General features: G+C 46.8%; 1 protein-coding gene across 1 annotated transcript; it reads left to right on the top strand.

The window, feature by feature from the left end:
• Positions 1-1,185: 1,185 nt before the first annotated feature.
• PNPLA2 (patatin like phospholipase domain containing 2) lies at positions 1,186-25,603 on the top strand. Its single transcript, XM_062494373.1, has 9 exons — positions 1,186-1,384; positions 16,999-17,231; positions 17,418-17,483; positions 21,391-21,600; positions 22,467-22,527; positions 23,214-23,381; positions 23,815-23,947; positions 24,348-24,470; positions 25,339-25,603. The coding sequence occupies exons 1-9, from the start codon at positions 1,198-1,200 to the stop codon at positions 25,601-25,603; spliced, it is 1,446 nt and encodes a 481-aa protein (XP_062350357.1). The 5' UTR covers positions 1,186-1,197.
• Positions 25,604-26,377: the final 774 nt, after the last annotated feature.

The following is a 26,377-nucleotide window of genomic DNA, read 5'->3' as shown; positions in this document are numbered from 1 at the left end:
TCTATTCTGATGGATGACCTACTAGCACTGGCCTCTCACCTAGTGCTGCTCTGTAGCTACCTTGTGCAGAAGTTCTGCTGAAAATCACAGTTGCTCTGGCTAAATGTGGAAAAAAAATTGTTGAGAAAAGGTCAGCAAAGGTAAGTGACTGTGTGTGTTTTAGTGGTTAATATACAACAGTCTACAACCTCCTCATGAAGGGAAGAGAAGGGGCAGACACCGATCACTTCCCTCTGGTTACCAGTGACAGGACTCGAGGGAATGGCCTGAAACTGTGTTGGGGCAGGTTTAGGTTGGGTATTAGAAGAGGGTTCTTCACCCAAAGGGTGGCTGGGCACTGAAACAGGTTCCCTAGGGAAATGGTCACAACACAAGCCTTAACAAGAGTTCAAGAAGTGTTTGGACAATACTCTTGGGCGCATGGTGTGACACTTGGGGACGTCCTGTGCAGGTCCAGGAGCTGAACTCGATAATTCTTGTGGGTCCCTTCCAACGATTCTATGAGTTAAGAGGCAGAGAAAGCTGTTGAGGGGGGACAGGAGGGGATTGCCTTTTCCCCAGGTCTTTCTCTATTGCTGTGACAAGACTTGCCTCCTTCTGACTGACTCCTTAGCTTTTTGTGAAAGGGGAGAGCTTTTCCCGTTCTCCCACGTTTCTTGCCCGGACCCTTAAAAACGAAGGAAACCCCGAGGACTTGGAGCAGTTGCCTGGAACCGGGATGTTCCGTGAGGGAAGGACATCCTGCTGCGGCGGGACAGGGCGAGGTATGGGGTGCTGCGAGCAGCCACAACCCTCTCCTGCGAGAAGCTGGCTCGGCCCTTGCCGCTCCAGAGCAGCCCTGGCTCGGCGGGCGGCGGGCGGCCGCAGTGCCCCCGGTCCGGCAGGGAGAGGTTCACCGGAGGAAGGGTTGGCAGGAGGGGCCGGCCGATCCCGCCCGCGCCGGGGCTGCCGAGGGGCGGCGGCCATGCCGGGGGCGGGCCCGAGGGCCGGGCCGCCGCATATAAGCTTGGCAGCCGGCACGGCTCTCCTAGCGGCAAGCCCTGCCGTGTTCTCTAAACTCACCTTCGGCAGCAGCGCTTCCCGGCTGTCCCGCCCGTCCCGAGGCGGTGCGAGAAGAGAACCGCGGCTTCACCTCTCCGCCGCGGCCGCTGCTGCTTCCACCCCAGGACCCTCCGCCTCCAGCGGGGCGCGGAGGCCATGTTCCCGCTGGACTCCACCTGGAATATCTCCTTCGCCGGCTGCGGCTTCCTGGGGGTCTACCACATCGGCGTGGCCAGCTGCCTGCAGGAACATGCCCCGTTCCTCGTCGCCAACGCCAAGAAGGTGTACGGCGCCTCGGCCGGGGCGCTCACCGCCACCGCCCTCGTCAGCGGCGCCTGCCTCGGTAAGCGCGGGCCGAGCTCGGCGCTGCTTCGCCTGCTCCCTTCGTTACTGCTAATTTGTTAATGACGGCAACAGCGAGGAGGTATGGGTGTATGTGCGTGCAAATAGCGCTGCGCCCTCCTCCCCCCGAAGTGCGAGCGGCGCTTTGTTTTTAAGGCCTTTCCCCCGCCCCGGTCCCTGACGGGTGGCTGAGGTCAAGGAGGCCCCCGATGGTAGGAGGTGAGCGCAGGGGCCCTGGTTCTGACACCCACCCACACAGACATACAGACATAATGCATACTGGCTGGGCTCGGTGTGTGGGTTTGCCTTGCTTGGGTGTAGGTCTGGTGGGGCTCTGGGTGAGGCAGGAGCCTCTCGCCGTGCGGGCACCAGCCCGTGGTGGCTGCGAACGGGAGGTAAAGGGGCTGGAGATGGAGACATCGAATTTGTGCGTGCAAAGGGAGTTGGGCAGCATCTCTGGGTAGCACAGCCTTCAGTCTGCGTATTTATTTCTGGAAGAGGGTTTTTCCTTGGAGTCTTGGGCACTGAAGAATTCTCTTGCCCTCTGCAAGAGCTGCAGTTTAGCTAGATTTTATCTCTGTTTTCAAGTTACAGAATAGCATTAAAAAGTTATCTCTGAAGCAAGCACATAGTGTAGTGTATTCCTATGCCTGCGGAACGGCTGAAAGAAATGGTCTATGGTACCTCCTGGCTTTTTTTGTCGTTTTGCATATGGGAGGAAGTAAAAAAACACGTGTTAGGGTCTGTACTTGGAAGCTTTTATGTTCAGAATAACAAATGCAGAAAAGTTTCTTAAGATTGAAAGGGGAATGTAGTGAGAGAGTATCAGGCATATCTATTTAGTTTCAGAGAATTATGAGCCTCTCTGAGAGCCAAGGGCAGCCAGAGCTGTTTACTGCTTGAAATTCTCTCACCTTGACAGGTATTTTCCCACAGCTCTCCTTTCTGAGATGTAGCCCTGATGCAGCAAAAAGTTAGCATTTTCTGTGTAGTTAAGCTTGAAGTTTCCCTTCCTAAGTATTTTGTTTACAGAAATGTTTACAGTGCAGCTGTGGAGCTCTTAAAAGCTGTTCAGACCCCAATCTGAGATCTCAAAGGCTGTAGTGGTGCCCTGGTGCCAGCTTTCACTGTGGACAAGGGATAAAAATCCCTAATCCCTTCTTTTGTAGGGATCCATTTGCAGGTAGCTGCCAGGGATTTAGTAGTTTAATTGCTGTTGCTGCTGTTGAAGAGGTGACTCCCCAATTAGTTCCCTAACAGGGTGATCCCTCTACCACTCAAAGGCGTGGTACAAGCGTGCCACAGGCTGACGGTAGTGCCCAAATCCTTTGCCTTGCTCAGATGCCATCCTGAGTGCTGAGCAATCCCATTATTATGCTTACTTTGTCCTTGCTATTTATATGTCCAGAGCATCCATGGTGTGCCAGGCACTACCCTGAGGGAGGCATCCAGCCTGGTAGAGAACTTTCTGTGAATCAGAATAGATTTTCCTACTCCCTGTGAGGTGCAGAGGGAGGCATTATTAAGAGGACTGAGTTAGGGGTCACGTTCTGGAAATGTTCACCTACCTCCTGAAGGGGGGCAAACCATACTGTCTAAAGCTAACCAGGGCTTGGGTCTTGGGTGTTCCAGTTCTGTCTTGTGTTTGACTTCCCTGGAATTGTTTTCTTCTGACTCACCTGCGTGATTGACATGTATCATGGGTAGAGAGCAGCTCTAAGGCAACAGAATTGACTTCTGAAAGTAAAAGCACATGGAGTGCGTGGCTGGGCCGTGGTACTGCTGTACCTTGTTCATGTTATAAACCCTCCTGACAGTGTAGCTTCCAAGCAGAGGTCCAGAGGTTAGAATGAAATCATAGGGGTAAAAGAGGACCGGGTAGAAGGTACAGCTAAGCCTGAACTAGGAGAGCAGTTCATTCTCATAAAGGCTCTTCTAGGGTCCTGAGTACCTGTGTTTGCTGTGCTGTTGAAAGCAGATGGTAGCCCATGGGCCTTGAATCCTATGGCAGCTGCTACTCTGCACTGTTGCCCTGTCCATGAAACTGGAATGCTAAATGGTGTCTCTTGATGAATGGGGGAATTTTGCAGAAGCCTTGCTTGTTTAACTGGGTGTAGATAACGGTAGTGTCCTTATGACTGTGAACTCAAGAGTCCACTGTGCAGAGACAAATACTTGCAGGGGAGGAGTGGAGAAACCTCTTCCTCGGGTGTTTCTTTTTTTTGTTGGTTTTTTTTTGTTTTGTTTTGTTTTTTTGGTTTTTTTGAGTCCAGTCTTTTGAGACCCTGATCAGAGAGAGCAGAAATCTTCCTTGACTTCGGAGAATAAGATCCCACTTAGTGGTTTCTTTTCCAACTTTTTCCCTATGGCCTTTGCATCTGTTCAGCTTGCCTGTGAACTCATTCTGCCTTCTCTGTTAGTTAAAACCTCACTGTCATAATTTGTGTAGGACTGGAAGGCTTTGCTATGGGCTGGCACTGAACAGAGAGCCCCGACCAAGTGATCTGCAGCCTTTAGAGCACAGTGTGGGCTTCAAAGGCGTGTTTGAGAATACTGAAGAAAACAACCTTGGGAGTGCATATTACTCAGGCAAGGCATCTTATGTTTATATAAGAGATCAGGAGGTATTTACAGTCTGATATGACCTTGCTTAGCTCTGGTTAAGCACTTTACCATTAAGTTGTAAGGATCTTGGATTTATTGTTCAAGGTTGTAACAGTGATGCTGCCCTGCATCTGAAGTGCTCTCTCTCCAGCTTTGAGGTTCTTCTGTTTGCTGGCATGAAAAATCAGTGCAGTTTTTCCACTAGAATAATCTGTATGGCTATCAAGGTGCATTGGGCAGTCTCCTGTGTTTACAAGTTACTTGATTGTGCATAGTGCAGTGTTGTGGCATGAATAGCTTCTTGCCCCAAGAGTATTCTGGAAAATGGCCTCTGTTATGCCTATACCATCTCTTGGGGCTTTTTGGAGTCCAGCATGCCAGGAAATGCACCTTTATATGCCAAGCAAGTGAAAAGTTTTCATGTTGGCATTGCAGTCTCCTCTTTGTGTGTACCTCAAATCCTGCAGCTTTTCACAAATTATAGGTGTGGAGCTTTGAGGATGGTCACCTGTCAGTATAAATCTGAAAGTCACTGGCCTGGATGAGAAAAACTGGCTTATGCAACATGGTAGACCATCCTTTTTCAGTCACGAGGAATGGTAAACTGCAGCTCCTGTAGGATTTTTTTTTATCCCTAATACTGACTAGGGAATGTATTTTTGGTAAGATCTGGAATCATCTCACTTTGGTGAGCTGTATGGAATTCGTTGTACCTGATTTGGGAGCATAGCAGCCTGAGTAAGTGATGGGATGTGATGCCGTTATCACTGAAAAGCTGTCTTTGAGCTGGTACTAAGGTACTTTTGACTCATAGTTAACCAACAGCATCCCAGTTGTCTGCGTGGCATGTGAATGTTGTCCTAGACAGTTCTATCTGTGGGTGGATTGGAACTGCTGAATTGCTTCTATTTTGAGGGGAAGGGGTAAGTTCTGCTGTCAAATGCAAAGCTGGCTATCAAACCCCATCTGTGGAAGTTAGCTGTTCTCTAAAGCATTAGAAGGTTGACAGAAAATGAAAAAGCAAGCTGAGGAGATGCTTTTTAGTACTAAGAATACAGAAAGGAGGTTGTGTGTCTGCTAGATTGAGTAGCATTGTTTGGGATGCTCTTTGGAGAGCCCTTACTGGGTTGTTTATAGCATTTTATTATTTAGTTATTTTAAATTGCAGCCTTAACCAGGACTCTGTCTCAGGCCTGACATGAGATGTAATAACAGTTATTTCACATTTCACCATGTGACAACCAGGAAATGTGATCCTGAACTGTAGAGACATTGTCCATTGGGTAGCAGGAGAAAAAAAAAGGAAAAAAAAAAGTCTGATGAACAAAACCTTTTGAAGCTGAGATAATTAGCAATATCAGCATCTTAAATGTTGTGCTTCTGCAATTTGATTATGTGCATGCAAACGCTTAAGTACTAGTTGTGGAGATTTACTTTCTCTGTGTTTGTATAATCTTAACACTAAATCCCAGATTGGCAGAGGGAAATAAAGCAGCTTAGAGTCTGTGGAATCCTCAGAGCAATGCCAGTTTATGCTGGCCAAAGCATGAATCAGGATGCTTCTCCTAGGGGAAGTATATGTGATGCTGTCTTCTGTGGCTGTGTGAAGAGAGCTATGGATCTCTGCAGGGACACAAAGGAAAGTTTTGTAGCATCTGTGGTGTCTCAGTAGCCAGGTCCCTCCTTGCACAGGAGATGGGCACTCATGCCTCCTGCAGAGGCCCTCCTTGGAGAAAAAGTTGTTGGTCAATAGTCCCAGCCCAGGAAGGAGGCACCTTTATGTACATACATGGAGATATGTATATAATTAATGAGGAACCTTCTGGTGCTTCTTGGAAGTGATTAAACTTTTTTCTGTGGTGGAAATAGAGGTGGAGGGGAGATGTTCTATGCTGACATAGTCAGAAATGTTCAGTGGCTTGGTGGACAAGCTGCTGAGCCTGGATCAGTGCCCTCAGCAGTCACAGGGCTGTTGGATCAGGTGTCTGGAGGAGTAAGCTGGCAGCCAGAGCACCCTGCAATTCCTTTTAATGGGAGGGAAGGAGCTTGTTCCTGCTGTCTGCCTGGCTCTAATAAGAAAGCTTCTGTAAGGAAAGGTGCTCTTGCAAGTATCTTGTTGGATGAGTGCAAGAGAAGCCAAGGAGCCACTTCTAGCAAAAAACAGTCCTAGCAAGGCATGCGTTAGTTCTTCTGGCACCCCATATAGACAGTAGGTGTGCAGAGCAGCTCGGTGCCCAGCCTTGCTGTCAGCCATGGCAGCAGCTGTGCAATGTCACTGGCAACAGCACAGGAGGTCTTTGGTAATTCTTCTGACCCATGGGCTCAACACGTCTCCTGAACTTGCAGCATGTCTGAGCTGTTCCACTTCTCCCTGCCTCTTAGCTCCCCAAACTCTTCAAAGCAACTGCAAGTCCTTAATGTAAAATAGGAGAAGGTGTTTTATGTTCTTCAGGATCCTATGTTCACTTACTGATTGTTTTTGGAAATTTAGTCCTGATAAATCAAAAAGCCTTCTTCAAATGTCTTGCTGTGTTGTTCAGTTCCAAACTCCTGCTGCTGCAATGCTTACAGCAGCTCTGCCTGCATGTCCACTAGCTGGTGGTGCTTGTTTGCTGTCTGTCAGGGGGGCTGTTACCTTCCAGTGCAGTGAGCTTGGGATTGTACTCAGATGTTGGGACCCTGCTCACTCTGGGTTTTTCCATGTTTTTCTCTGTGCTCTCCATGAAGCACAGATGAAATGTTCCCTGGCTTGGCTGGAGAGGATTTTCACATCTTCTGTGCTTCCACTGTACTTGAAGAGGACCATGCAAGGGCTGGAAATGGTAATTAGTCAGCATTCCTTCTTTCTGGAGATGGGAATGGGCAGGCCTTCTAATTACAGGGCCTTTGCAAAACCTCAGAAATCTTACTCCAAGGAGCAGTGTGAGTGGGTGACTCCTGTTCACCTTGCTCTTTGCAATACAAACCCTACTCAGCTGAATCCCAAAGTGGCCACTACTTTTCCATTGAATTCTCTGCACTTTTACACTTTTGTTGCCCAGCTCTAATACTTGTTCTCTTCCTTTCTGCTAAGTGTTCTTGGGACTTGAGGTGAAAGTTGGCATGTGTCTTCAATTATGTGGGAGTCAGTAGAGCCTATGTATATGTACTTACCTTAGGCTGTGTGCCTTGCCAAGGAAGTGGAGTGAGAACTAGTTAAAAGAAGGGGTAGAGGAAAGGATTCCATGTGGAAGCCCCTAGATGAGTCCATGACCCTGGGAAAAGGCAGAATGTGTCCTTGAAGTGGTAAAGTCTGAGGCAGTGGAAAATCCCTTCCAAGGAGCACATGGGAGAGAGGGAATTAGTGAGCCTGGGAGTGTAGAAAAGTTGCTAGAGATTGTTATAGCGCTGGCATTTGTAGCTACAAAGGCCAGAGGAATGGAGGAGAGAGTTTTTGTCACTTGCGATACAACAGCTGCTTGCAGCAGGTCTGATCCTGTCCCTGGGGTTGTGCTGATCTGCAGTGCAGTTGTGTTACATCAGGAGTGGGAGCTGGTAGCTTTGTTACAACCCAGGGCTTCGTGCTGCTCTCTGGCACTCTCCCAGAACTGAACTAGTCATGCTTTCTGGTACAGAATCAAGTCCAAATCCCCAGTGATGACTTCTGCCTGACAAAGCCTTTGGAATCTGCAAGCTTCATAAAATGTCTTCTGCCACTGTTTCCTAGGCTTTTAGCTATGCTGTGCCTGATTTCTTCTGGGGATGAACCATTCTCTTCCTCTTCATACACTGAAGTTTGGATGGATGGATTTTGGTTTTGAAGGCCTTTTTTAGGCTGAGGATTTAAAGGATTGAATATCATTGTAGTGTTGGAGGTTCTGGCAATCTTTGAGCTTGCCACTCCTGTGGATTATCTTGTTTAGCATCCTGAAGTAGATGACAGCTCAGGTGACAGCTGAGGGTGTAAATGAATCAGGAATCCCTTTACATGTGTTAATTACAAGGGCCAGTCTTGCTGGCTGCATTGAATGCTGCTGATTCAGTGCTGGGCCCGGCAAAAAAAAAAAAAATCCATTGTATTATGGAGGCAGAGTGTGGATTCAGGCTGCCATAGTTATGCCATGCATGGAAAAACTCTTTGACAGTGGGCTGTCAGCACAGAGACTTACATTGATTTATCTATCCTAGTGTTCTTACATAGTGGGATTGGTAAAATAATGTTTAAGGGAAGTATTTAACTACTAGCTGTATTTTTGCACACAGAAGAGTTCATGTGTCAAATGTTTATCTGAGCATGTGTCTTGCTGTCCTTGTTTGTGTGTTTAGCCCTGCAGGAAGAGTTGAGCAGAGGCTTTTCCCCTGCAGGGGTGTGTGCAACCCTCTGTGAGCGGCTCCTGTCCTTCTCATACAGCTGTTTTCCGAATCCAGTCATGTTTTGACTGGGATCCACTGCTGATGTTTCTGGAAGAAAGGTAGCATCAGTTTCTATATTTCCTTGCCATTGTTCCCAAGGTATGCAGCCTAAACCTTGTGATCTGCCTGGTGCTGCTCCAATAAAAGGAGAATTGTTCTAGAGCAAAATGCCAACACCCCTTGCCAGAGGACTGCTTTGAAAACTAAGCTTTTGATTCTCGCTTCCTCGCTGGAGTCTGCCCTGCTTATGCCGGGGCCAGTGGGGAGGAGTTTGGGGTGTAAGGTGACACTTGACCTGCCTGGGAAGTGAGGGTGAATCGGGCCCAGCAGGCAGTGCACTCGCAGGTGCACAGGAAGGGGCTTGGCATGGACTGGAGGAGTTGGTGAGCCTTGTGAGCATGGCAGCTGGGCATGATGCAGGCTGATAGCCAGTGGAGGGTGTCAGGGCTGTTCCTCTCATCTTCGTCAGGGTTTAGCAGTCTTAAAAGTGTGCAATGGAAAGGGAGAAAGACAGGCTGCTGTGTGACAGAGCCAGCCATGTCTCTGGTATAATTTCTGAGCATGAAACAATTGTCACCTGGAAGCACACAGGAAAGCTTTCTGCAAGGCTTAGGCTGATAGCCACCAAAAGCTGTGTGTGGGCTTTGTTCTGGTGTTGGTGAGCCAGCTGAGGGTAATGGCTGGTATGTGATAAAGCTGAAAAGCTGCTGAAGTGGCAGCTGTTTCTTCAGACTGGAAGTAGAAATGATGACTGCTAGCTCCAGCTTTTGTCGCTGTGGATCTGTGGTGCCTGGTAAAGTGGCGCCTGTCCTGATTTCTTTCTAAAACGTTTTTCCTCAAGTAATGCCTCCCCTGTGAAGTGGAAACAGTTCAGTTTTCTCTAGCGGTGTGTGTGTGATACCATCCTGGAAACTGACCCTGAGAAGTGAACATGAACTGTGTGTGTAACATTGTGCACATTGTGTTACACATTGTATGTAACATTGTGGGTGAAGTTGATCTTTCGGCACTAGTTCCCACTCAGAATGACACTGACTGAAGGCTTTGTGTTAGTAATTTTCACCTAGGTGAATGAACTGAGAATTGGATGTGGTTCCAGTTCTGCCTCTGTGCAGGCCAGAGAAGAAAAGTACTTTTTCATTACAACTTGAGTTTTTTGTCTGTTTCTTCCCCTCTACTAGCTTTCTCTGGATGAGTACTTGTTTTTAAAAAAATTGCTTCAAACTCAGTATTACCTGATCCAAAGTGACTATCAGGGATCTGAGCTGCACCTTGTCTACCCTGTGAACCTGCTTTTCTTGCCATCCCATGCTGTCTGAATTGCACTATAGCATTGATAGGGATCGATGCATGGATGAAGATGGAACATGGCTTTCAGTTCAGCTTGCCAGGGGTCGTGAGCAGCTTTTCCTTTTCATGCACTGTATGACGTTTAATTTCTCTAATGCTATGAATAGAAATGCAGCATTAAGCCTTGTATTAAGGCTTTGCAGTAGAGAAAGGTTAGACTAGTGGGTGTTGCTGTTGTGGTTGTGACAGAGTGATCCTGGCTGCCTGCCTGCACTGAGCTGCCTCCTGCTCTTTCTATAGATTGTTTCACAGTGGCAGCTGTCTTTGGGTTTGTGTTGCAAAAATAAGCACTCCTGTCCTGACCACAGAAACAAAGCAAGTCTCTGCTTGCAGAACAGCAGTTCTAGTAAGGCTTTGGTGTGCCAGCACTTCCTTAAGTCCAGTGCAAAAATGTAGCTGGAGACATCATCAAGCCCATGAATTCTTATGCCTACTCTCCCTGTTTGCTTCTGTACAAAGCAGAACACTGGGCCTTAAGGTGAGGTATGAATGATACATCTGCACTCGGGCTTGCATGAGGGTCCTACCCTGTAGGTACTAGCTGATGGATGGGCATGTGGCAGTCACTCTGAGCTGCTTTGTGCAACAGGGAAAAAACATGGCAACTTAAAAGCAGATCTTTTCTTATGTTCCTCGTATCTAGCATGTGGCAATAGTTCTGGTTCATTTATTAACTGATATCTAGAGCACACTAACTGTATCTTTTGGCTCAAATGGGAAAAATGTCTCCTTTTGGTTTGGCTTTATTTAAACGGGTAACATAACTGACAGTTTTTTGTTAAGAGGGAGGCTTCTGGTTCTGAAGCAGTTGCAAAATGCTCTGAATTTACATAGCCCTCCTGCTGCACAATGTGTCTTGGGCTAAACAATTTGTGTCTAGTCTAAGCAATGCTGAACATGAAGAATCTGAACCAGGAAGTATTGTGGGCTGAGCCCTTTTAGCATTTGCCTCTGGCTGCAACAGCTGGCCTTACTTGAAAAGCTCTTTCTTTTGGTGTTTGCACTTGCCCCACCTGTAAGGTCAGAATAGGTGTTGCTGACTGTAGTCTTAACAGGGATCCTTAGGAGTTGCTCCAGCAGGGTGTCAGTGCCTCTAATTCCCAAGCAAAGGGGGAGAAATACCATTATGTACAGCTGGTGGCTGTGCTTTCCAAGAACTCTCCTTTATAAAATTGTTTGTTGTTGAACTCTGAGGTTAAATACCTACACAAAGCCCCTGATCTTGCTGCGGGGAATAGCTGGTCAAGCAGTAGATCTGGCTGCAAAGTGAGAGGGTGTGGTTGTGCGGGGAGTTGTGTTTACCTCAATGTATCACCAAAAATAAAAAGTTTCCTTCCTGTATCTCTTATCTGGAGCCAAGTGAGCTGAACTGTTTATTACCTGATGGCAAAATAGTTGCAGAGGAGGATTGAGTGAAGACCTAAAATAGAATAAAAAATATACATCAGAACAACAAAAATTAGGGAAGTCCCAGAAGAACAGCTAGTTGTGGTACGTGGTGTTTCTCAATCAAACTGGCTTACAGGAAGAATTGCATAGATGTGAAAAGGGTTGGTGCTTTTAAAGGCTTCACTGATAGCTGTCATCTCCCAGCCTCAAATGTTTCAAAATTGATGTTTTTTGTTTGTGTCAAATAGTGGCAGTTTTACAGCTTCTGGACAGTGAGGGATATTCTTTCCAGAGCCAGTACTTTTAGGTGTCTGTCCAGGTTTTCAGATAGAAATTAAAGAGCTGTCACCAGCAGTGGGGTACACCAGTCACCTGAATACGTCTTATAAGGGCAGGTTGTAAAACATTTCCTGCTGTCATGGATTTGTCTTTGGGGCCCCCTTTGACATCTCTTCAGCCTCTCTGATGGACCATCAGAGAACATACTGGGTCAGGTTCCCATTCAGGACAAGTTGGCGTTTGTTCAGCTTGGCTGAAATGTTGGCTGGTTTTTGTTCCCTTGGGGACAATAAGTGGAAATCAGATTGCTTCAGCATGAGCATGGAAAGTGGAACAGAAGTCTATCCAAGCAGTGGGATCTTTCACAAACTGAGGTCATTGCTCACAAGAACTGGGGTTGTCCTTGGGTCGCAGGCACATTGCTGTGCACTGCTCCTTGGGATGAACAAACAGGCATTTTCTTGTGATCTGAGCTACCCATGAGGAAATACCCAATAAAGTTCTCTGTTAATTATTTTCTAGATGTTGGAAAACTTTTGGTATCTCTTGTTTATAGCTTTGTGAGTTTCTTTTGGGTTGGTGACAGGACTGTGTTATAATTAGGACTATATCATCTCCTGGGAGAGGCCAGGCAGGAAGGCATGTGCATTGCTTACTCTCAGTACTTAGAAAAGAGGCAGGTGTGGGAGCTGTGCATACTGAGCTGGAGCAGCTTGAGGATTTTTGCCCTGGAAGAACATGGAGCAGCTCTCCTGAAACCTCTGCTCCTTGTTAGAGACTGACTTTTAGCTCTTCCATGTATGTGGCACAGAACAGCTGAAATAGCAAGACATGGGCAACCAAGATAAATTAGTTTTGGGGAAGATCATGCTAATAAATTCCTTCTGACTCATCCTAAATTCACATCCCACTGGGATCTATCAGTGGGATAATGACAATTCCAGCAGTGTTCAATAACAAGCTGCATTGAAAGCAAAGTGTGAAGAATTTAGCTGGGGACTCTTGAAATGGGCATCTGTGCTGAGTATCACACAAACCCCCCTGGAGCAGAGAGCTGAGCAGAACTTAAGGAGTTCTGGAATGAGGTTCCTGGTTATAGTACACAGGGCTGGCAGGACTCCTGTCCTGAAAATCTTACAGTCAAAATAGCTTGGTCATGTGATCCCAGACTAACAAGGCATAGGGCTGTCAGGGTCCTGGGAGAATACCAAAAGTACCTGTGCTTCCTTCTGCTAGTTGGCTTCCTTTCAAAGCTGTTGGTGTGTTGGCCCAGTCTGGAGCCTTAGCTGGGTAGTAGGAATGAGGAGGTAGGAGTGTTGCTGATGTGTAGGAAGGAGTCCATTTGTTGGTATTGAATGAGAAGCAGGTTTAGTGAGGATCTGCCGTTTCCTACCTGCCCCACTAGTCCAGGCAAGTTATGGAATCTGCAGTCTGGGGTGTGATCTCTCTGTGCCTCCTGCCAGCAGGGACAGAGAGTACTGTCCCTGCATCCACCAGCTCTCTCTCTGTGCCGTCCTCTGCTCTCCATCCCTGTTGGAGAACTTTTCCTGGAAGTTTGTAGCCTGTTTACTGTTGCACTAGGCAAGGAGTGCGAATGTCCCTGGCGCAGAGGGTGATCTTTGTGCTGACAGAGGTCTCCCAGAGCAACCTGCAGTGTCATGGGTCAGCTACAGGGTTGAATATTCAGAATGCCCTTCCCCCTATTTAGCTTGCTCTGCTCCTATTTTTGTCTGTGTCTTAGGTGCTTTTTTCCATTTGAAATACTTCATGGGTCATCTGTCATTTTACTGGCTGGCAAGTGGATACCAATATGGTCTAACATGTGGTTTAGCAGGAGACCATCACAGCACGCTTGGTGCCAAAGCCTTGCTGCTGCAGATGTGGGTCCGAAGAGGCCCTTCTTCCCCATTTGTCACCCCTCCTGTCATTCTGTGTTTAAGCTTTGTTATGGTCCTCATGCACTGCACAGGTTTGGAGTAGCCTTTCTGTTTCATCCCAGAGCCCTTAGCAGCAGTTAAGGGTTTTCCCAGCTGCCTGGCAAACATCAGTTTTAGGTGATCCATCTTCAGCTCTGCTGTTCCAGAGGCAGAGTAACAGCAGGCTGCTCTGCTGGATTGTTTGTTTACAGTTATAAATAGCACGTGCTGCTTGAATGCTTTTCAGGTTAGGGTTTAGGGAATGCCAGGCAGTACAGACTGGGTTATTTTGGAGTTGAGCATGACTGATAGAGATGGAAGTCAGTTGATAAAGGGAACAATCTAACCCTATGTCAATAAGCTCATGTGAAGCTGGATTGATATAGCTTAAAAATTATATGTGAGTTAACAGCTGCCTTCAGGCTTTTCCCATGGGTGCCACTGTCCTGCCCCTTGTAGCCACTGCAGATGACAAATCAGCAGGGGGAGAGCAGCTGGCCCCCCTTTTCTGGCAAGGGACAAGTTGGGGTGTTTCAGGACACAACTGTGTGTTGCTCCTTTGCGTCATCACAGCTGAAATTCAGATAAGGACAATAGCCCTGCAGTACTTGGGTTTATGTATAACAACACCTAGTGGGGCAGGGATGGGGATAAAGGGGAATGTGGGTTTTCTAATGAAAATTAAATACTTTGCAGATATTAATGCAACATTTTTGAGGAATATTGGCTTGGAATATTGATATCTGTGTAGGGAAAGGTGTTGAATTAATTGGTTGGTGTGAGGAGAATGAAATGTTTTCACAGCAAATACTGCTAGCTGTTAGGAATTGCCTCTGTCCTCTGGTATGCTTCTCAATAAGGAAATATAAATTTAATTCAGCTTTTTCACATGACTCTGTGTCCTGAATCACTAGATCCATAAAAAACAATGAGAAGCTTTCCTAAGGGCTGCATTTGGCACTGGACTAGTCCTAGAAATAAGCGAGAGCTATTGGCTGACCTCTGTAGGAGTTCTCTCTTGACTGCCTCTAATTCAGCTGTTCCCTCTGAGAGACTGCAAACAGAATTTGAGCTGGTTTTCCTGGAATAGAACTTCTGGTAGTACCAGGATTAAAACACTGGCATTTCTTTTCTCTCCTTCCAAATATATTTCCAAGAAAACTTTCCATCTATCATGAATCTTGCTACATAAACCTGGCTTCTTTTGCTGCCTCTCAGCTGGCCTTATTTCCCAGAAAGTTGGTGGTACTGCAGGTCACCCTGTGCCCATGCCTTCCCACAGAGCAATTCCACATCCAGCTTTGGTGTACGTGATTCAGCCAGTCCAACAGAATCACAGATGTCTTTAAACAGAAGTGCCTCAAAGCTCCTGTGGGTATGCATGTCTGCACATATGTATAAAAGGAACCCAAAACAAAAAACACCCAGAAAGTATTCAAAGAATGAACTTGCTAGTTAGCAATAATCTCACTTTGCCCTCTTGGGTATGAAATGCTGATAGAGCAGGCAGCTGCAACTTGGGGATCCCCTCAAATACTGTCTCCTGGCATAGTCAGGACTTTGCTCTCCTGTTTTTCTTAAAAAAACCCACACCCCTTCCAGCTCACATTTTTGTTCAAGCAGTAATGAGCTCCATTTAGTTGCAGTTGTTTTCAGTATTGCTGTCATGTCTTTCTGCACACTGAGATGCCTAGCCTGAAAGCATCATTCTCTAAGCACCATCTCTTGGATAACCCACCCTTTCCCCAGCACGGCTTTTGCACACAGAGGTCTCCCCTCAGCTGCATGCTCAACACCCACCCTCCCACTGGGGGTTTCAACCAAGCCAACAGTTCCCTGCAAGGCACTCAGTGCAGAGGATTTTCCTTTATGGGGTCATGTGACCAAGGTGCTGGGCTGGGATTCCTTCAGTTTTTTGCTCAATTGCAGTTTGTGTGTCTTACCTTTATGTCTGTCAAGGGGAGGAATCTTAGAGTTTTGGGTGCAAGTGTTTCAGTGATTATAAAGTGTATTTCTGTGGGGCTGACTTCTTTCATGTTGGGAAAGGTGTTGAACCATGTGGCTACTATCTGGAACAGGCTGGGCTCAATGGCTTACTGCTAATTGAGTAAGTAAGATCAGAATTAGACTGCTAAACATTGCTCTAGAAGACAGAAGACTGGGATTACAGGGCTAAAAATTGCTTCAGAGGGGGAACTTTGGCTTTTCTGCTAAGTTGCTACCTCACAGTGCCTGAAATCCTGACCTCAGGGTCTCTGGTCATGTTCAAGGGTCCAGTTCTCTGCGTGCTTGAGCTACTGGTTTTGGTAGGTTTCCTCAGCCCAGAATCACGTTCCCAGGCTGCATTGATGGAAAACATGTTGCTGGCACACATGTATTGCAAAAGATTGGGATGTGTCAACATAGCATTGAGGGTTGTTGCTCTTCTCTCCGTTGTATTTATTAACCTGGGTCTAACTTGAGTTCTTTCATTCTGCTGCCTTATTTGTTCAATTGAAAAATTGAGTGGGAGAGCAAAATGAGGGGACTTCCAATTGGCTTGAACTGGCAGTCTTTCGTCCTTTTCCAGGAAATGACCTTCAGTTTGATTGGAGAGGAGTCTTCATTTGTAAAAGCATGTTTCTTTTCTCCTGGTTTCTCTAATTTTTCCCCTCACATTCTTGTCACATGTATGCTCCCGACACTCTTGGAATGCAGTGAATGCACTTAGCTGGAACTGTTGTGCCTCACCATGGCTGCATGTATGTGGAGGCAGCAGTCAGTGAGTGCAAAGGGCAACATGTTGGATGCTGTAGTTTTGTATTTTTGTTTCCTCCCATCCCTTTTTTCCTACTGGAGACTTCTGATGCACTTGCCAGATGGAGCTCCTAGTGACTGAGATAATGGGCTTAGCAGATACCTTCCCTTTTGTGCAGCTGGGATGTCTCTTCTTCTCAAACCCAGCTGGGTCACTGTGAAAGGGTAAAGCAAGCATTCCTTCACAAATCAGGCTTGCCGTCAGGGCCTAGTTTAGTGCTGTGAATTGGATATGGAAAGGGTGGGGACACCAGAGGCTCTGAAGGAGGAGCTAAGTCTCTGATTCCTTGATGGAGTGTTAGTCCCTCTTGTTCACTTGAGATGTGGCTGACATTCACAGCAGAGTTGGGATCACTTAGCTGGAAGGCATTCCTCTTTGTTTCCCATTCTGCTTTCCTGTTTTCACCTTTCCTATTCTGGCACTTCTGCTTACTGGCTGATGATCCTTTCTCCTGTCAGGAAAAAGATGCTTACTAGAAAAGTCGTAGTGGAATATGTTTTGAAGTGGATTTATCCATAAGCTCAAAGCTGTCGAAAGCAGCCTTGTTTTCTTAATCTGTTTTCGCCAGCCCTGCACTGGCCAGTGCATCAGGATCTAAAAAAAGTGCGAGGCCTTTAGTCAGATGCACATAATTTTCCTTGAATTCATAAAACATAAGTCAGAGGAGGGTAGCTCTTTATGATGGGGGGTGTGTGAGGGCCAAGACAGCAAACTTCTGTGACTCCTATAACACCCTCTGTAAATAATACTCTTGGTTTGAGTTGCATATTAGCCAGTGGGGAGAAACCTCTGGGGAAAGCTAGGAATGAGGTTTTTCTGTGCCTAGTTTTATAAAGAAGATAAGTTTTGGTAGCATTTCATGGTGCATTGGTCTTTTTCTTGTTGCAGGTGAGGCTGGTGCCAGCATTATTCGGGTGTCAAAAGAAGCCCGGAAGAGGTTCTTGGGCCCACTCCACCCCTCTTTCAACTTGGTGAAGACCATTCGGATGTCCCTGTCCAAGATGGTCCCAGAGAATGGGCACGAGGTTGCAGCAGGACGTTTGGGTATTTCCCTGACACGGGTGTCTGATGGAGAAAATGTGATACTGTCAGACTTCAACTCCAAGGAGGAACTGATCCAGGTGAATGGACTCTTACTGTAGAGGGCTGGGCAGGAACTGCATGCAGTTTTGTTTTGCCTTGGTCTCCAAACATCCTTAGTACTGGAGTATAATTGTCAGCACATGCCAGCATGGTGTTCTGAGAACGGTAATAGTTTCAGTAGGCTTTGATCCGATTCTTAGTTTGTGGATCTCTTTCTCCCTCAGGCCTGTGTCTGCAGCACCTTTATCCCTGTCTACTGTGGGTTGATACCTCCAACCTTGCGTGGAGTGGTAAGTAAGATTCTAAGATGGTCCTTCATTAAATTGCACACTAATGAGAAGGTTTTGACAATATTATTGCATGCCTGCTGGCAGCATTTATCTGAAGAGACACAAGAAATTCCCAAATAAACAACTTCCAGCAGTGGATAGGCCTTCTTTCCACTGCTGCCTGTGGCTGACTGTAAATGTCCTGAAGACCAGTGGATATAACATAGTGTAATACATAGCAGTCTGGATTAGCAGAGTGTTCTTATGACTGCATGGTACAACACTTTCCATCACTGAGGCTCCAGCTGTCTGCATGTGGAAAGAAGTTGGGTCCAGGATAAAAGTCAGGAGTGTAGTCCCTCTCCCACACACCTGACACTTTCTGCAGGGCTTTAACTAGTGGTGTGGATACTGGCCCTCTTTTCCATGGAGTTCCTGTCCTTTCTCTGAGAATAATGTTCTGCCACACGCCACAGATTTCTTTGAATTGTGTCCAAAGCTGTTCAAGAGCAATTTATCCCTCTGTCTTTGCATGTTAGAAATGAAAACATGTGAACGCTGTGCAGGGCTGCAGCATTTCTGGATATTGCAGTCATGCTTTAAGGGCCTCCTGATTGAGCTTGGCCTCCCTTGTGCTACACAGGTTAATGTAAAAGGCAGGGGTTTTGCAAATTACACAGTCAAAAGTGAGATGAAGAACGGTTATAAAATGTGTCCTCACCAAAGTGTCTCTGTCTGTCAGAGCACAGCATCAAATCTACTCTGATTGCTACCTGTGTCCTGAAAGTGAGGTTAGTTTTGCTCCTGCATAATATACAACTTGGCTGGTATTGTCTTGTGCAAGCATGTTGGTGAGGGAAATGACCTGGAGATGTCCAGTGTTATCCAGCCCTTCAGAGAAGTGACAGAATCAATAATGGTTTGGTATCTGCTCAGCAACTGCAGGCAGGGCTTTTTCCCTTCAGCTGGTGGGACCATAGCAGTGGCTCTTGCCTTACATTTCTTTGGGGCTAATTGAGGTCAGTGTGCATCAGGAAAAAATCTCACAATTCCAAAACTGTGTACAACATCAGGATTTCTGGAATGTGCAGCTGCCCTGGCACACTGAGGGATAACTTCTCATGGGAAGAGGTGGGGAGGAAATATGAGATGAGGAAATTTAATTCCTGCCTCTCCCCCAGAAAAGTATGGCTGTGAAGGGGGATTGCTGATGAGGTGAGAGGTTAAATTGGGTTGGTATGAGCTTGGGACATGGTTTTGAAACAGGAATGCATGGTTCCTAGCATGCCTGTGGTGACTGTATTTGCCACAGGATAAACTGAGAGGCCTGGCAATAGGACTAGTTTTCAAGGCAGTGTTATTTGTGTGCAAGCTGCAAAGTCCATATTTTACCTTCCTCCTAAATTTTTTCCATTGTTCACTTCTCTGAGATCTGGCCTCAGAGTGGATGATGGAGATGAGCAAGGAAGTTAAAAAAACCCCAAAAACTTAAATATTGAGAAATGGAAAAGTCAGTAACTGACCTGTTACACACTATAGTTGTGAATTGTCTGCAGCATGTTGGTGAGATGAATCCCTGGCAAGGGTCACAAAGCTGATTGTCAAATCATGTGAGTGAGGTGCCCTGTGCGTGGGAGGACGTGATAAGGGAATGGAAGTGGGCACCCCAGTCTATGAACCATCCCCTAAAGCTGCTGTTGCTCATGCCTGCAGGCAGCTGCTGGCTCCAGCCTGTGGCTTTGGGCTGTTCTGGGCTTTGTCGGAGGCTGGAGAGTGATTACACTTGGGTAACTGGAGATTCAGGCAAATCCAAAGAAGTGGCAGCTGGGCTTTACTGAGAAATGTTAATCAGCATTACTTAGAAGCAGTGGACCAGAGAGTGGGGTATGCATGTGTACTCCTGGATTTCTGTGGAGTCAGAAGGCCTTGCCTGTCAGCTCTGTTTTAGTGGAGCCTTTTTTCTAATGGCATCTGTGTAATCATGCTGCCACCCTCAGGGAAACGTGTCTTCTGCACCCCTTCTGTAAAACTAATGCTGTCCACCACTAAAGCTTGCCTCCTTTTTCTTTAAACAAAGTGCACGCTGCCTGCTTTACTCTGTTCTTGTCCCACTCAGCATGTTGGAATCTCATCCTTGCAAAGGAAGTCAGGCAGATGTCGCCAGCTCTAGCTGTGCCTAGTCTGGCTCTCAGTGGAGCATCTTTGGGAAGAGGATGACAATGGCAGTCTGCTGTGGTTGCTTTAGGCTTAGGGAACACTGATGCCCACTTTAGAAGGGGAGAGGGTTCAGGTGATTGTTGGAAGCTCTATTACCAGAAAACATCTTGTGAGCAAGCATGTTACTGTTTCTGAGAGGGTGTACTTATCCTTGAGTTTAATCTATCCTGTCCTTCCATTTTCTTTGCTGTCCAAATTCAGGTGATGTAGGAGTTTCTAAAGGCCTGTCACAGGGTTTGGTGAGCAAGGGCTGCCATGAGGATAAAATGTCCTGTGCTCTGAATTTGGGCTGCTGTAGCCTACAACTGTAATCAAAGCTGTCTCCCATAAAACTGTAGGCTCTATGCAAAGGTAGCCCTGAGGTTTAGTTTGCCTCCCAAGAAGGGAGTGTGCAGTCCACCCTGACCCTGTTGCATCAATGACAGCTGGCTTACTATAGCTGAATTGAGTTGCTTTTAGCCCACGAGCCTGTGAACTGTTCCCCAGGCTTAGAGAAGCTACTTGAGGTCTCTGTCTTGTCTGCCATCCAGAGCAGAAGAGAGAATAAAATGCAAAGCACTTCAGGCAACACATCTGGTGTTTTTCTAGGCATTGTGCAGCAAAAGAGCAATGTTGGTGGTCAGTCTGCCTGTGAGACAGAGGAAGCAGGATGCAGAATGGAGCACGTCCTCCTTCAATCAGCATTTCTGTGCTCCACCTGGGTTTAGCCTCTACTGGTTCAGTTTCTCACCCAGAAGAGAGCTGAAAGACAGCTGCTACTTGTGGGGCTGCATAGTCCCTGTGTCATGATTTGTATTTGGGTAGGAAGGAAATGGATCCAGGCAGGAAATTGCAGGAACAACCCTGATACAAAACCAGCAGTACTCTTCTGTAACTGAGGTTCACAAGAGCTGGAATTGTTGCTCTGCAAAGACCTGAAGCTTCCTTCTCTTTTGGCTTGACCAACATCCTTTTCCTTTTATCTTTTGCATGTTGCTTACTCTGCCAAAACCTGTGATAGGGATCATCTTGCTCAGCTCCTTGTGCAATTATAGTATCCAACAAATGTTTTGAGAACTTACTACTGGGGTTGCCATTCCTGCAAGGGTAACGCAAATGTGTTTATGGTACTGAAGGACAGAACATTCCTTGATAAGAGGGTGCCTGTTAAGAGCAAAACCCAAGTCCCTTGTGCTCTGTTATTATACCACAGCATGTTGATTCCCAGTGTGTATGCATGTGTTGGGATTGCTGCTCGATAAGTCTGCTAGCAACAAATCAGCTGGTTTTACTCACAGGTAATAAACCTTCTGCCAGTGGGGACTTGTGTCTGAGCTTATTAATTTTAAACACAAGTGAAAAATGGCACAATGTCACAGTGTGACAGCTTAGATCAGTGCTAATTTGCACTGCGGGTGGTTATTGGTGTGTATTATTATTTAATTGGACAGCAGTCAGACCACATAGGAGATGTAAGTCAGCAGTCATACTGGTGAATGTGCCTTTCTTACTGAACATTTGTGAGCAGCACAGTCAACCAAGAAAAAGCACATAGCAAAAGGAGTTGTTATAAACAACACAGCTGTGCTATCACTGGTTTTTATTCCTCCAATGCTGGTGGATGTATTCATTCTCTTCCCAAGTTGTTGGCACGAACAGGAAAAGGGACAGAGTAAAAAAGCTGCTTGATCAGTCGCAAGAATGAAGATTGCTGCATTTGTCTTGATTTCAGAGATATGTTGATGGAGGGATTTCTGACAATTTGCCCCAATATGAGCTGAAGAACACAATCACAGTGTCTCCTTTCTCTGGAGAGAGCGATATCTGCCCACGGGACAGTTCCACAAACATGCATGAGCTGAGAGTCACCAATACAAGCATCCAGTTCAACCTTCGCAATCTCTACCGCCTTTCAAAGGCCCTGTTTCCTCCGGAGCCACAGGTGAGTTTCCTGGCCACCCCAGAGCTTGGGGACCACAGATCTCAGGCACTGGCTATACTGTGTGCACTTTGGCAGGAGAAGATTCCAGACATTGTTAGTTTTGTGTCTCGTGCTTTGTATTTAATCCTGATATTATCAACCCAGTGACTCGCTAAACCTTGAGCACCTGCACAAGGGTTGGTCTTCTTTTTAATACTTGAACATCTGGAATTTAGGTGGTAGCAGTTGCTTGTAAAATATTCCCATATTGCTCTCTCTAGAGTACTCTGCCTGCAAAACAGGCTCACTGTAAACAAAGATGTATTGGCCACCAGAACCAATGTGCACTTCAGTGTTATAAAGTAAGGATGGAGCTGCCAATATGAAGCACTGCAAACTTTGTGTACTTCTGAGAAGATGCAAGTGCCAGATAGCCCTGACCTTTGGACATAATAAGCATGCATTCATGTGCTGAATTACGTGGGCAAGTTTCTTCCCACCCCCTCTCTAGTCTTAGCTGGCTTTATCTGTAAACACAATGGCCCTTCCTGAAATCTGCAGGGATGCATTCTATGCTGCTTGTCAGAGTGACTGCCTGAAGGCTGCCCATAGCAGCATCAGCTGTAGATGGGGCAATGAGGTAGCTGCAACTCTGTGCCCATACTTAGGTAGGATTCTAGGTGTCCCTTCTGATCTAAATTGTCCAGTGATTCCCATAGCTGATATACTGATGCTGTACCTCCCATTCCTGCTCATAGCCTGAGCAAGGCTGGCAAGAATTGTTCTTGGGATAGCTTAGAAGTCAGGAGAATTCCTCTGAAGCCAGCATTGTGGTAGGTGTTTGCTCAGCTAGTTTCCACATGGAACTTTTCTTCCTCTGCCCACAGGTGCTGCGGGATATGTGCAAGCAGGGCTATCGAGATGCACTGCACTTCCTGAAGAAAAATGGTAAGGCACTGGTTATTTGTAGGGTGCACTGACTTGCCTGTTCTGTGCCGTGCTTGGTGCCTTGGCTTTGAGAGTAGTTGGTGGTGCATATGAAAGGAGGAAGGGGAGAATTTAACTGTGCCTAGATACTAGGGTATGGAATTATCAGTAAGTCTGCTTGAGCACTTCAGGAAGGAGACGTGACCTTTGCAGTTACAGACACAGTTGCTGGGTAGCAGTGCCTTCTGGACCTCCTGCAGGCACCCTGCTGTTCTGTGTGCAGCTGGGTCTGGGTGGTGCTGCCCTCAGAGCCCCGGTGCGAACACTTGGGTGCCGCTCTCCCGCCTCCAGAGCTGGGTGTGCGCTTGCTGCCACCTCGTGTCCATGGGCAGTGATGCAGACCGGGATAACTGGGATTGCACTCAGAGGGGAAATCTTGCCTGCAAGATTATAGTAACAAAACTCCGCAAAACAGCACCCTGTGGAACTTAAAAGGGAAATATGAGAACTTCTGACGGGGAAGGAGTGAACTTAAAGCAGCAAGGTTTGTATCTCCTTGTGGTCAGCATTACAAGAGGTGTAAGCTAAAGAGGCTGGGCATGACCTTAGCCTCAGAGGGGAATTAGGGTGAAGCAAGGAGTTACACCCTAAAGACCAGGCAGGGCAGCTGGTTTGTGTCATCCTTACAGTATAACTTTTCTTCTCAGGTCTCCTTCATCGTCCAAGTCCTGCCCGTCCTCTCCTTGCCATAGAAGCACCACCAGGAGAGAAGAAAGAGGAAGAAACAGAAGCTGAGGACCAACTAGAGGACAACACTGCCCTTGCTGTTGTTGAAGAGCACATCTTTGAACACTTGCCTCCCAGACTGAACCAAGGTATGATTCAAAGGGAGAGATCCCAGGTAATCTTCCGGAACTGCCTGGCCTCCCTCAGAGGATTACTGGGATGTGTGGTTATTTTGTATAGCTGGGGTTGGTCATGCCCAGGGATTGAAATGACACCTGCTGAAGGTTAGATGACTTGGGGGGGGGTCTCAGATATGGTTTATACTGTGGAGGCCGGACTGGGAGAGGTTAATTCATTTGACAGTGTTTTGCATGGTAAGGAGATGAGGCAGTCTTGCTGCTCACTCCTTTAGAGTCTGATAAAGCTGAAAGCTGCTGGTTTTAGCTGTGCTCAGGGAATTACTAACCCCAGCAAGACTTCCTAAGAAGTTGGGAGAAGCTGCCTTGGGCTAAGTAACTTCTGAGGTATGACAAGAAAAGAGTCCCACTGGGGATATTCAATCATGTTTTCTTCTGCCTTCAGCTCTCCTGGAGGCCTGTGCTGAAAGAAGAAGCTTCTTGACTGGCCTCAGCAACATGCTGCCTGTGCGTGTGGCCACGGCCATGATGGTTCCCTACATGCTGCCTCTGGAGTCTGCGGTTTCCTTCACTGTCAGGTAAGCCTTGGGCTGATCCCTCAGTGGTGTTCTTCCCAGTGCAGACAAGTGTTTGATGAACCTATAGTGTTTAAATGGACAGAGAGTGGGATTCTCTCTGATTCTGTGCTGCTGGTGTTCCTGGGGAAGGAGCTCCTGATAATTATCAGACATGAATTAAAACAAACAAACAAACCCCCACAAAACCAGAAAAACCAAGAACCCAAAGCACTTCATATTTTCCTATGTCATGTAGTTACAGCCCCTACTTCCAGCCTGAAGGAAGATTGCTGTGTGCTAGAATTTACCCCAGAAAATGGTGATAAACTTTTGAGCCTTAAGAGAGACTTTGGAACTGGTGTTCTTTTCATCAAATTCCCTTGTATGACCCAGCTAATGGTTGTCTCCTGTCTCTTAACAGGTTGCTGGAATGGCTCCCAGATATCCCTGAGGATATAAGATGGATGAGGGAGCAGATGACAGAAATCTGCAACTATCTTGTGAAGAAAGCTAAGAAGAAACTGGGCAGCCATCTTTCAGCCAGGTATGGCTGCTTTTCTCACAGCACTGTTCTGGATGAGCCCTTCATTTCCCCTTTTATCTTTGAATTCTAGAGACTCTATTCCACTGTAGCAGAGCAAATACAGCATAAATTGACCAGAATAATTTACCACTTACACTGAAATGCAAATCTGGTCCATGGTTTCTTGGCTTCCTTAACTGTTGGATAGACTCAGCACATGGTCGCCTTCTTTGTCCCATTATAGGGTAGACCCTGTAATGAAGCTGTCACTATAGCAGTAGGTTAGAAGACACAAGTCTGATTCAAACAGTGTGCCAGCTTATTTCATGCTCCTTCTAGAAGACAGAGATGCTTGTCTTTGTGGCATTTGCTCACCCAGGATCCCCTGAAAGTCCTTTCCAAGAAATACTTGTGTGCAAATCACCTCTTCTACCTCAAATATCTCAGCCTCGTTTTTTGGGACGAGGGAATATGGAGGCCAGGGAACACAATAGAATTTCCAAATGAGACTGAGTGCTTTGGGCCTGTGTGTACCTGTGCTTCTGGACTGAACTCCTGCAATAACCCCTGGCTTGAGGCTATGGCAAGATGTTGTGTGGATGAGAATAAGAAACTCTCACAGTAGTAGTCAGGGGGTCCCAGCTGTGATTTGAACCTGGTACAAAGTTGTGATTCTTACCCAAAAGAGTTCATGGCCCGAATAACTGAGATATTGAGGGGGGGGGGGGGGCTGGGGGGGAGGTGTGTGAAATGGGCACACAGAGACTCCTCACTAAAATCACGTAGTCAATTTAGTACAAAACAGGACTGTGGTACTGGAGCTCTAGTCTTCTAGTGACCTGCTTAAGTCTTCCCATGTACTGAGTCTTTGCATGTGTTTGCCTTTTAGGCTTTACTACCACCTCGAGCTCGGAGGGCCCCAGAAGCTGCCAATTTCTCCCCCACCACCTTGTGGTGAAGCACTGCCTATGTGGATTAGAAGCAACCGCTCGGTTTCTGATGTCATGATGAAGTGGGAGGAGTACCAGCGCCAGCTCATGCTGGGCTTGCTCTGCATCAACGTGGACATGCAAGCCTCCCTCTTCCCTCGGGAAGGGTTTCAGTTAAAGCTTCCACCTCTAGACTGTGCAAAAGAGTGCCTGCCACTCTTCTGAACCTGCTGCTGTGGGGGGATGAGGGTGGGTGGGAAGGGGAACGGACATAGGGTGGGACCAGTCTCATCCCTCAGCAGCAGGCTGCCCCCTGCTCCTGAATATGTTGCAAAGGGGATTTCCCCAAGATGGAGACTGGTGGAATTGACTGTAGCCATTTGTTGTCCACTGGGCCAAGCAAGGGACGTTTGTGTTCACAGACACACACAGGCTGATTCCTTGCTCTAGACTTGTGGTGAGGCGTGGCCATTGCCTGTGGCCAGGCTGATGCTGACCCAGCTGGGCTCTCCCAAATAGTGCACTTTGAATTGCCACTGGCTCTTTACCGCCAAATAACCAGGATGTAGATGATGCTCTCAAGTTCATACAGCTTTTACCTCCGTTGGGTTTTTAGAGCATGTGTCTTTATTCCTCTCCTTAAATCATCTGACAACCCTTAGCTCTTTGTGCTACTGAAAGATGAAGTAGCCTTTTGCCAAACCAATTTTTCTCATGGCTTTCAAATCTCTTATTTGCTTTCTTCTTGGCTGAAACCATGTCCTTTCCTCTGTCCCTGAATTGCATCCACACTGGAAGCCGGAGCTGGTCCTGTAGCAGACTACACTGGAACTGCAGAAGTGTGGAAAAGTTACATATTTTTGCTGATTCATGTTGCCCTCCTCACTCCCTTTTTGATTGGGGTCCTCAGGGAGCTGCTGTGACTTGAACTCTGAGTGTTAAGTGATTGAGCTTACTTAAAGAAGTAATTTTGACGGATTTTTTTTTTCCCAGGGAAAC

Source organism: Cinclus cinclus, chromosome 6 (assembly GCF_963662255.1).
Source record: "Cinclus cinclus chromosome 6, bCinCin1.1, whole genome shotgun sequence".
Taxonomy (NCBI): Eukaryota; Metazoa; Chordata; class Aves; order Passeriformes; family Cinclidae; genus Cinclus; species Cinclus cinclus.
Note: the sequence above shows the minus strand (reverse complement) of the source record. Positions and strands in the feature narration are given on the sequence as shown.

What these genes read in the sequence shown, in the direction of transcription:
- PNPLA2 (XM_062494373.1), top strand. Translation starts at nt 1,198, where the DNA reads ATGTTCCCGCTGGACTCCACCTGGAATATCTCCTTCGCCGGCTGCGGC. An exon ending in CTCCAACCTTGCGTGGAGTG is followed by an intron (nt 17,484 to 21,390) that starts GTAAGTAAGATT and finishes TCTTGATTTCAG; the next exon opens with AGATATGTTGATGGAGGGAT. An exon ending in GCACTTCCTGAAGAAAAATG is followed by an intron (nt 22,528 to 23,213) that starts GTAAGGCACTGG and finishes TTTTCTTCTCAG; the next exon opens with GTCTCCTTCATCGTCCAAGT.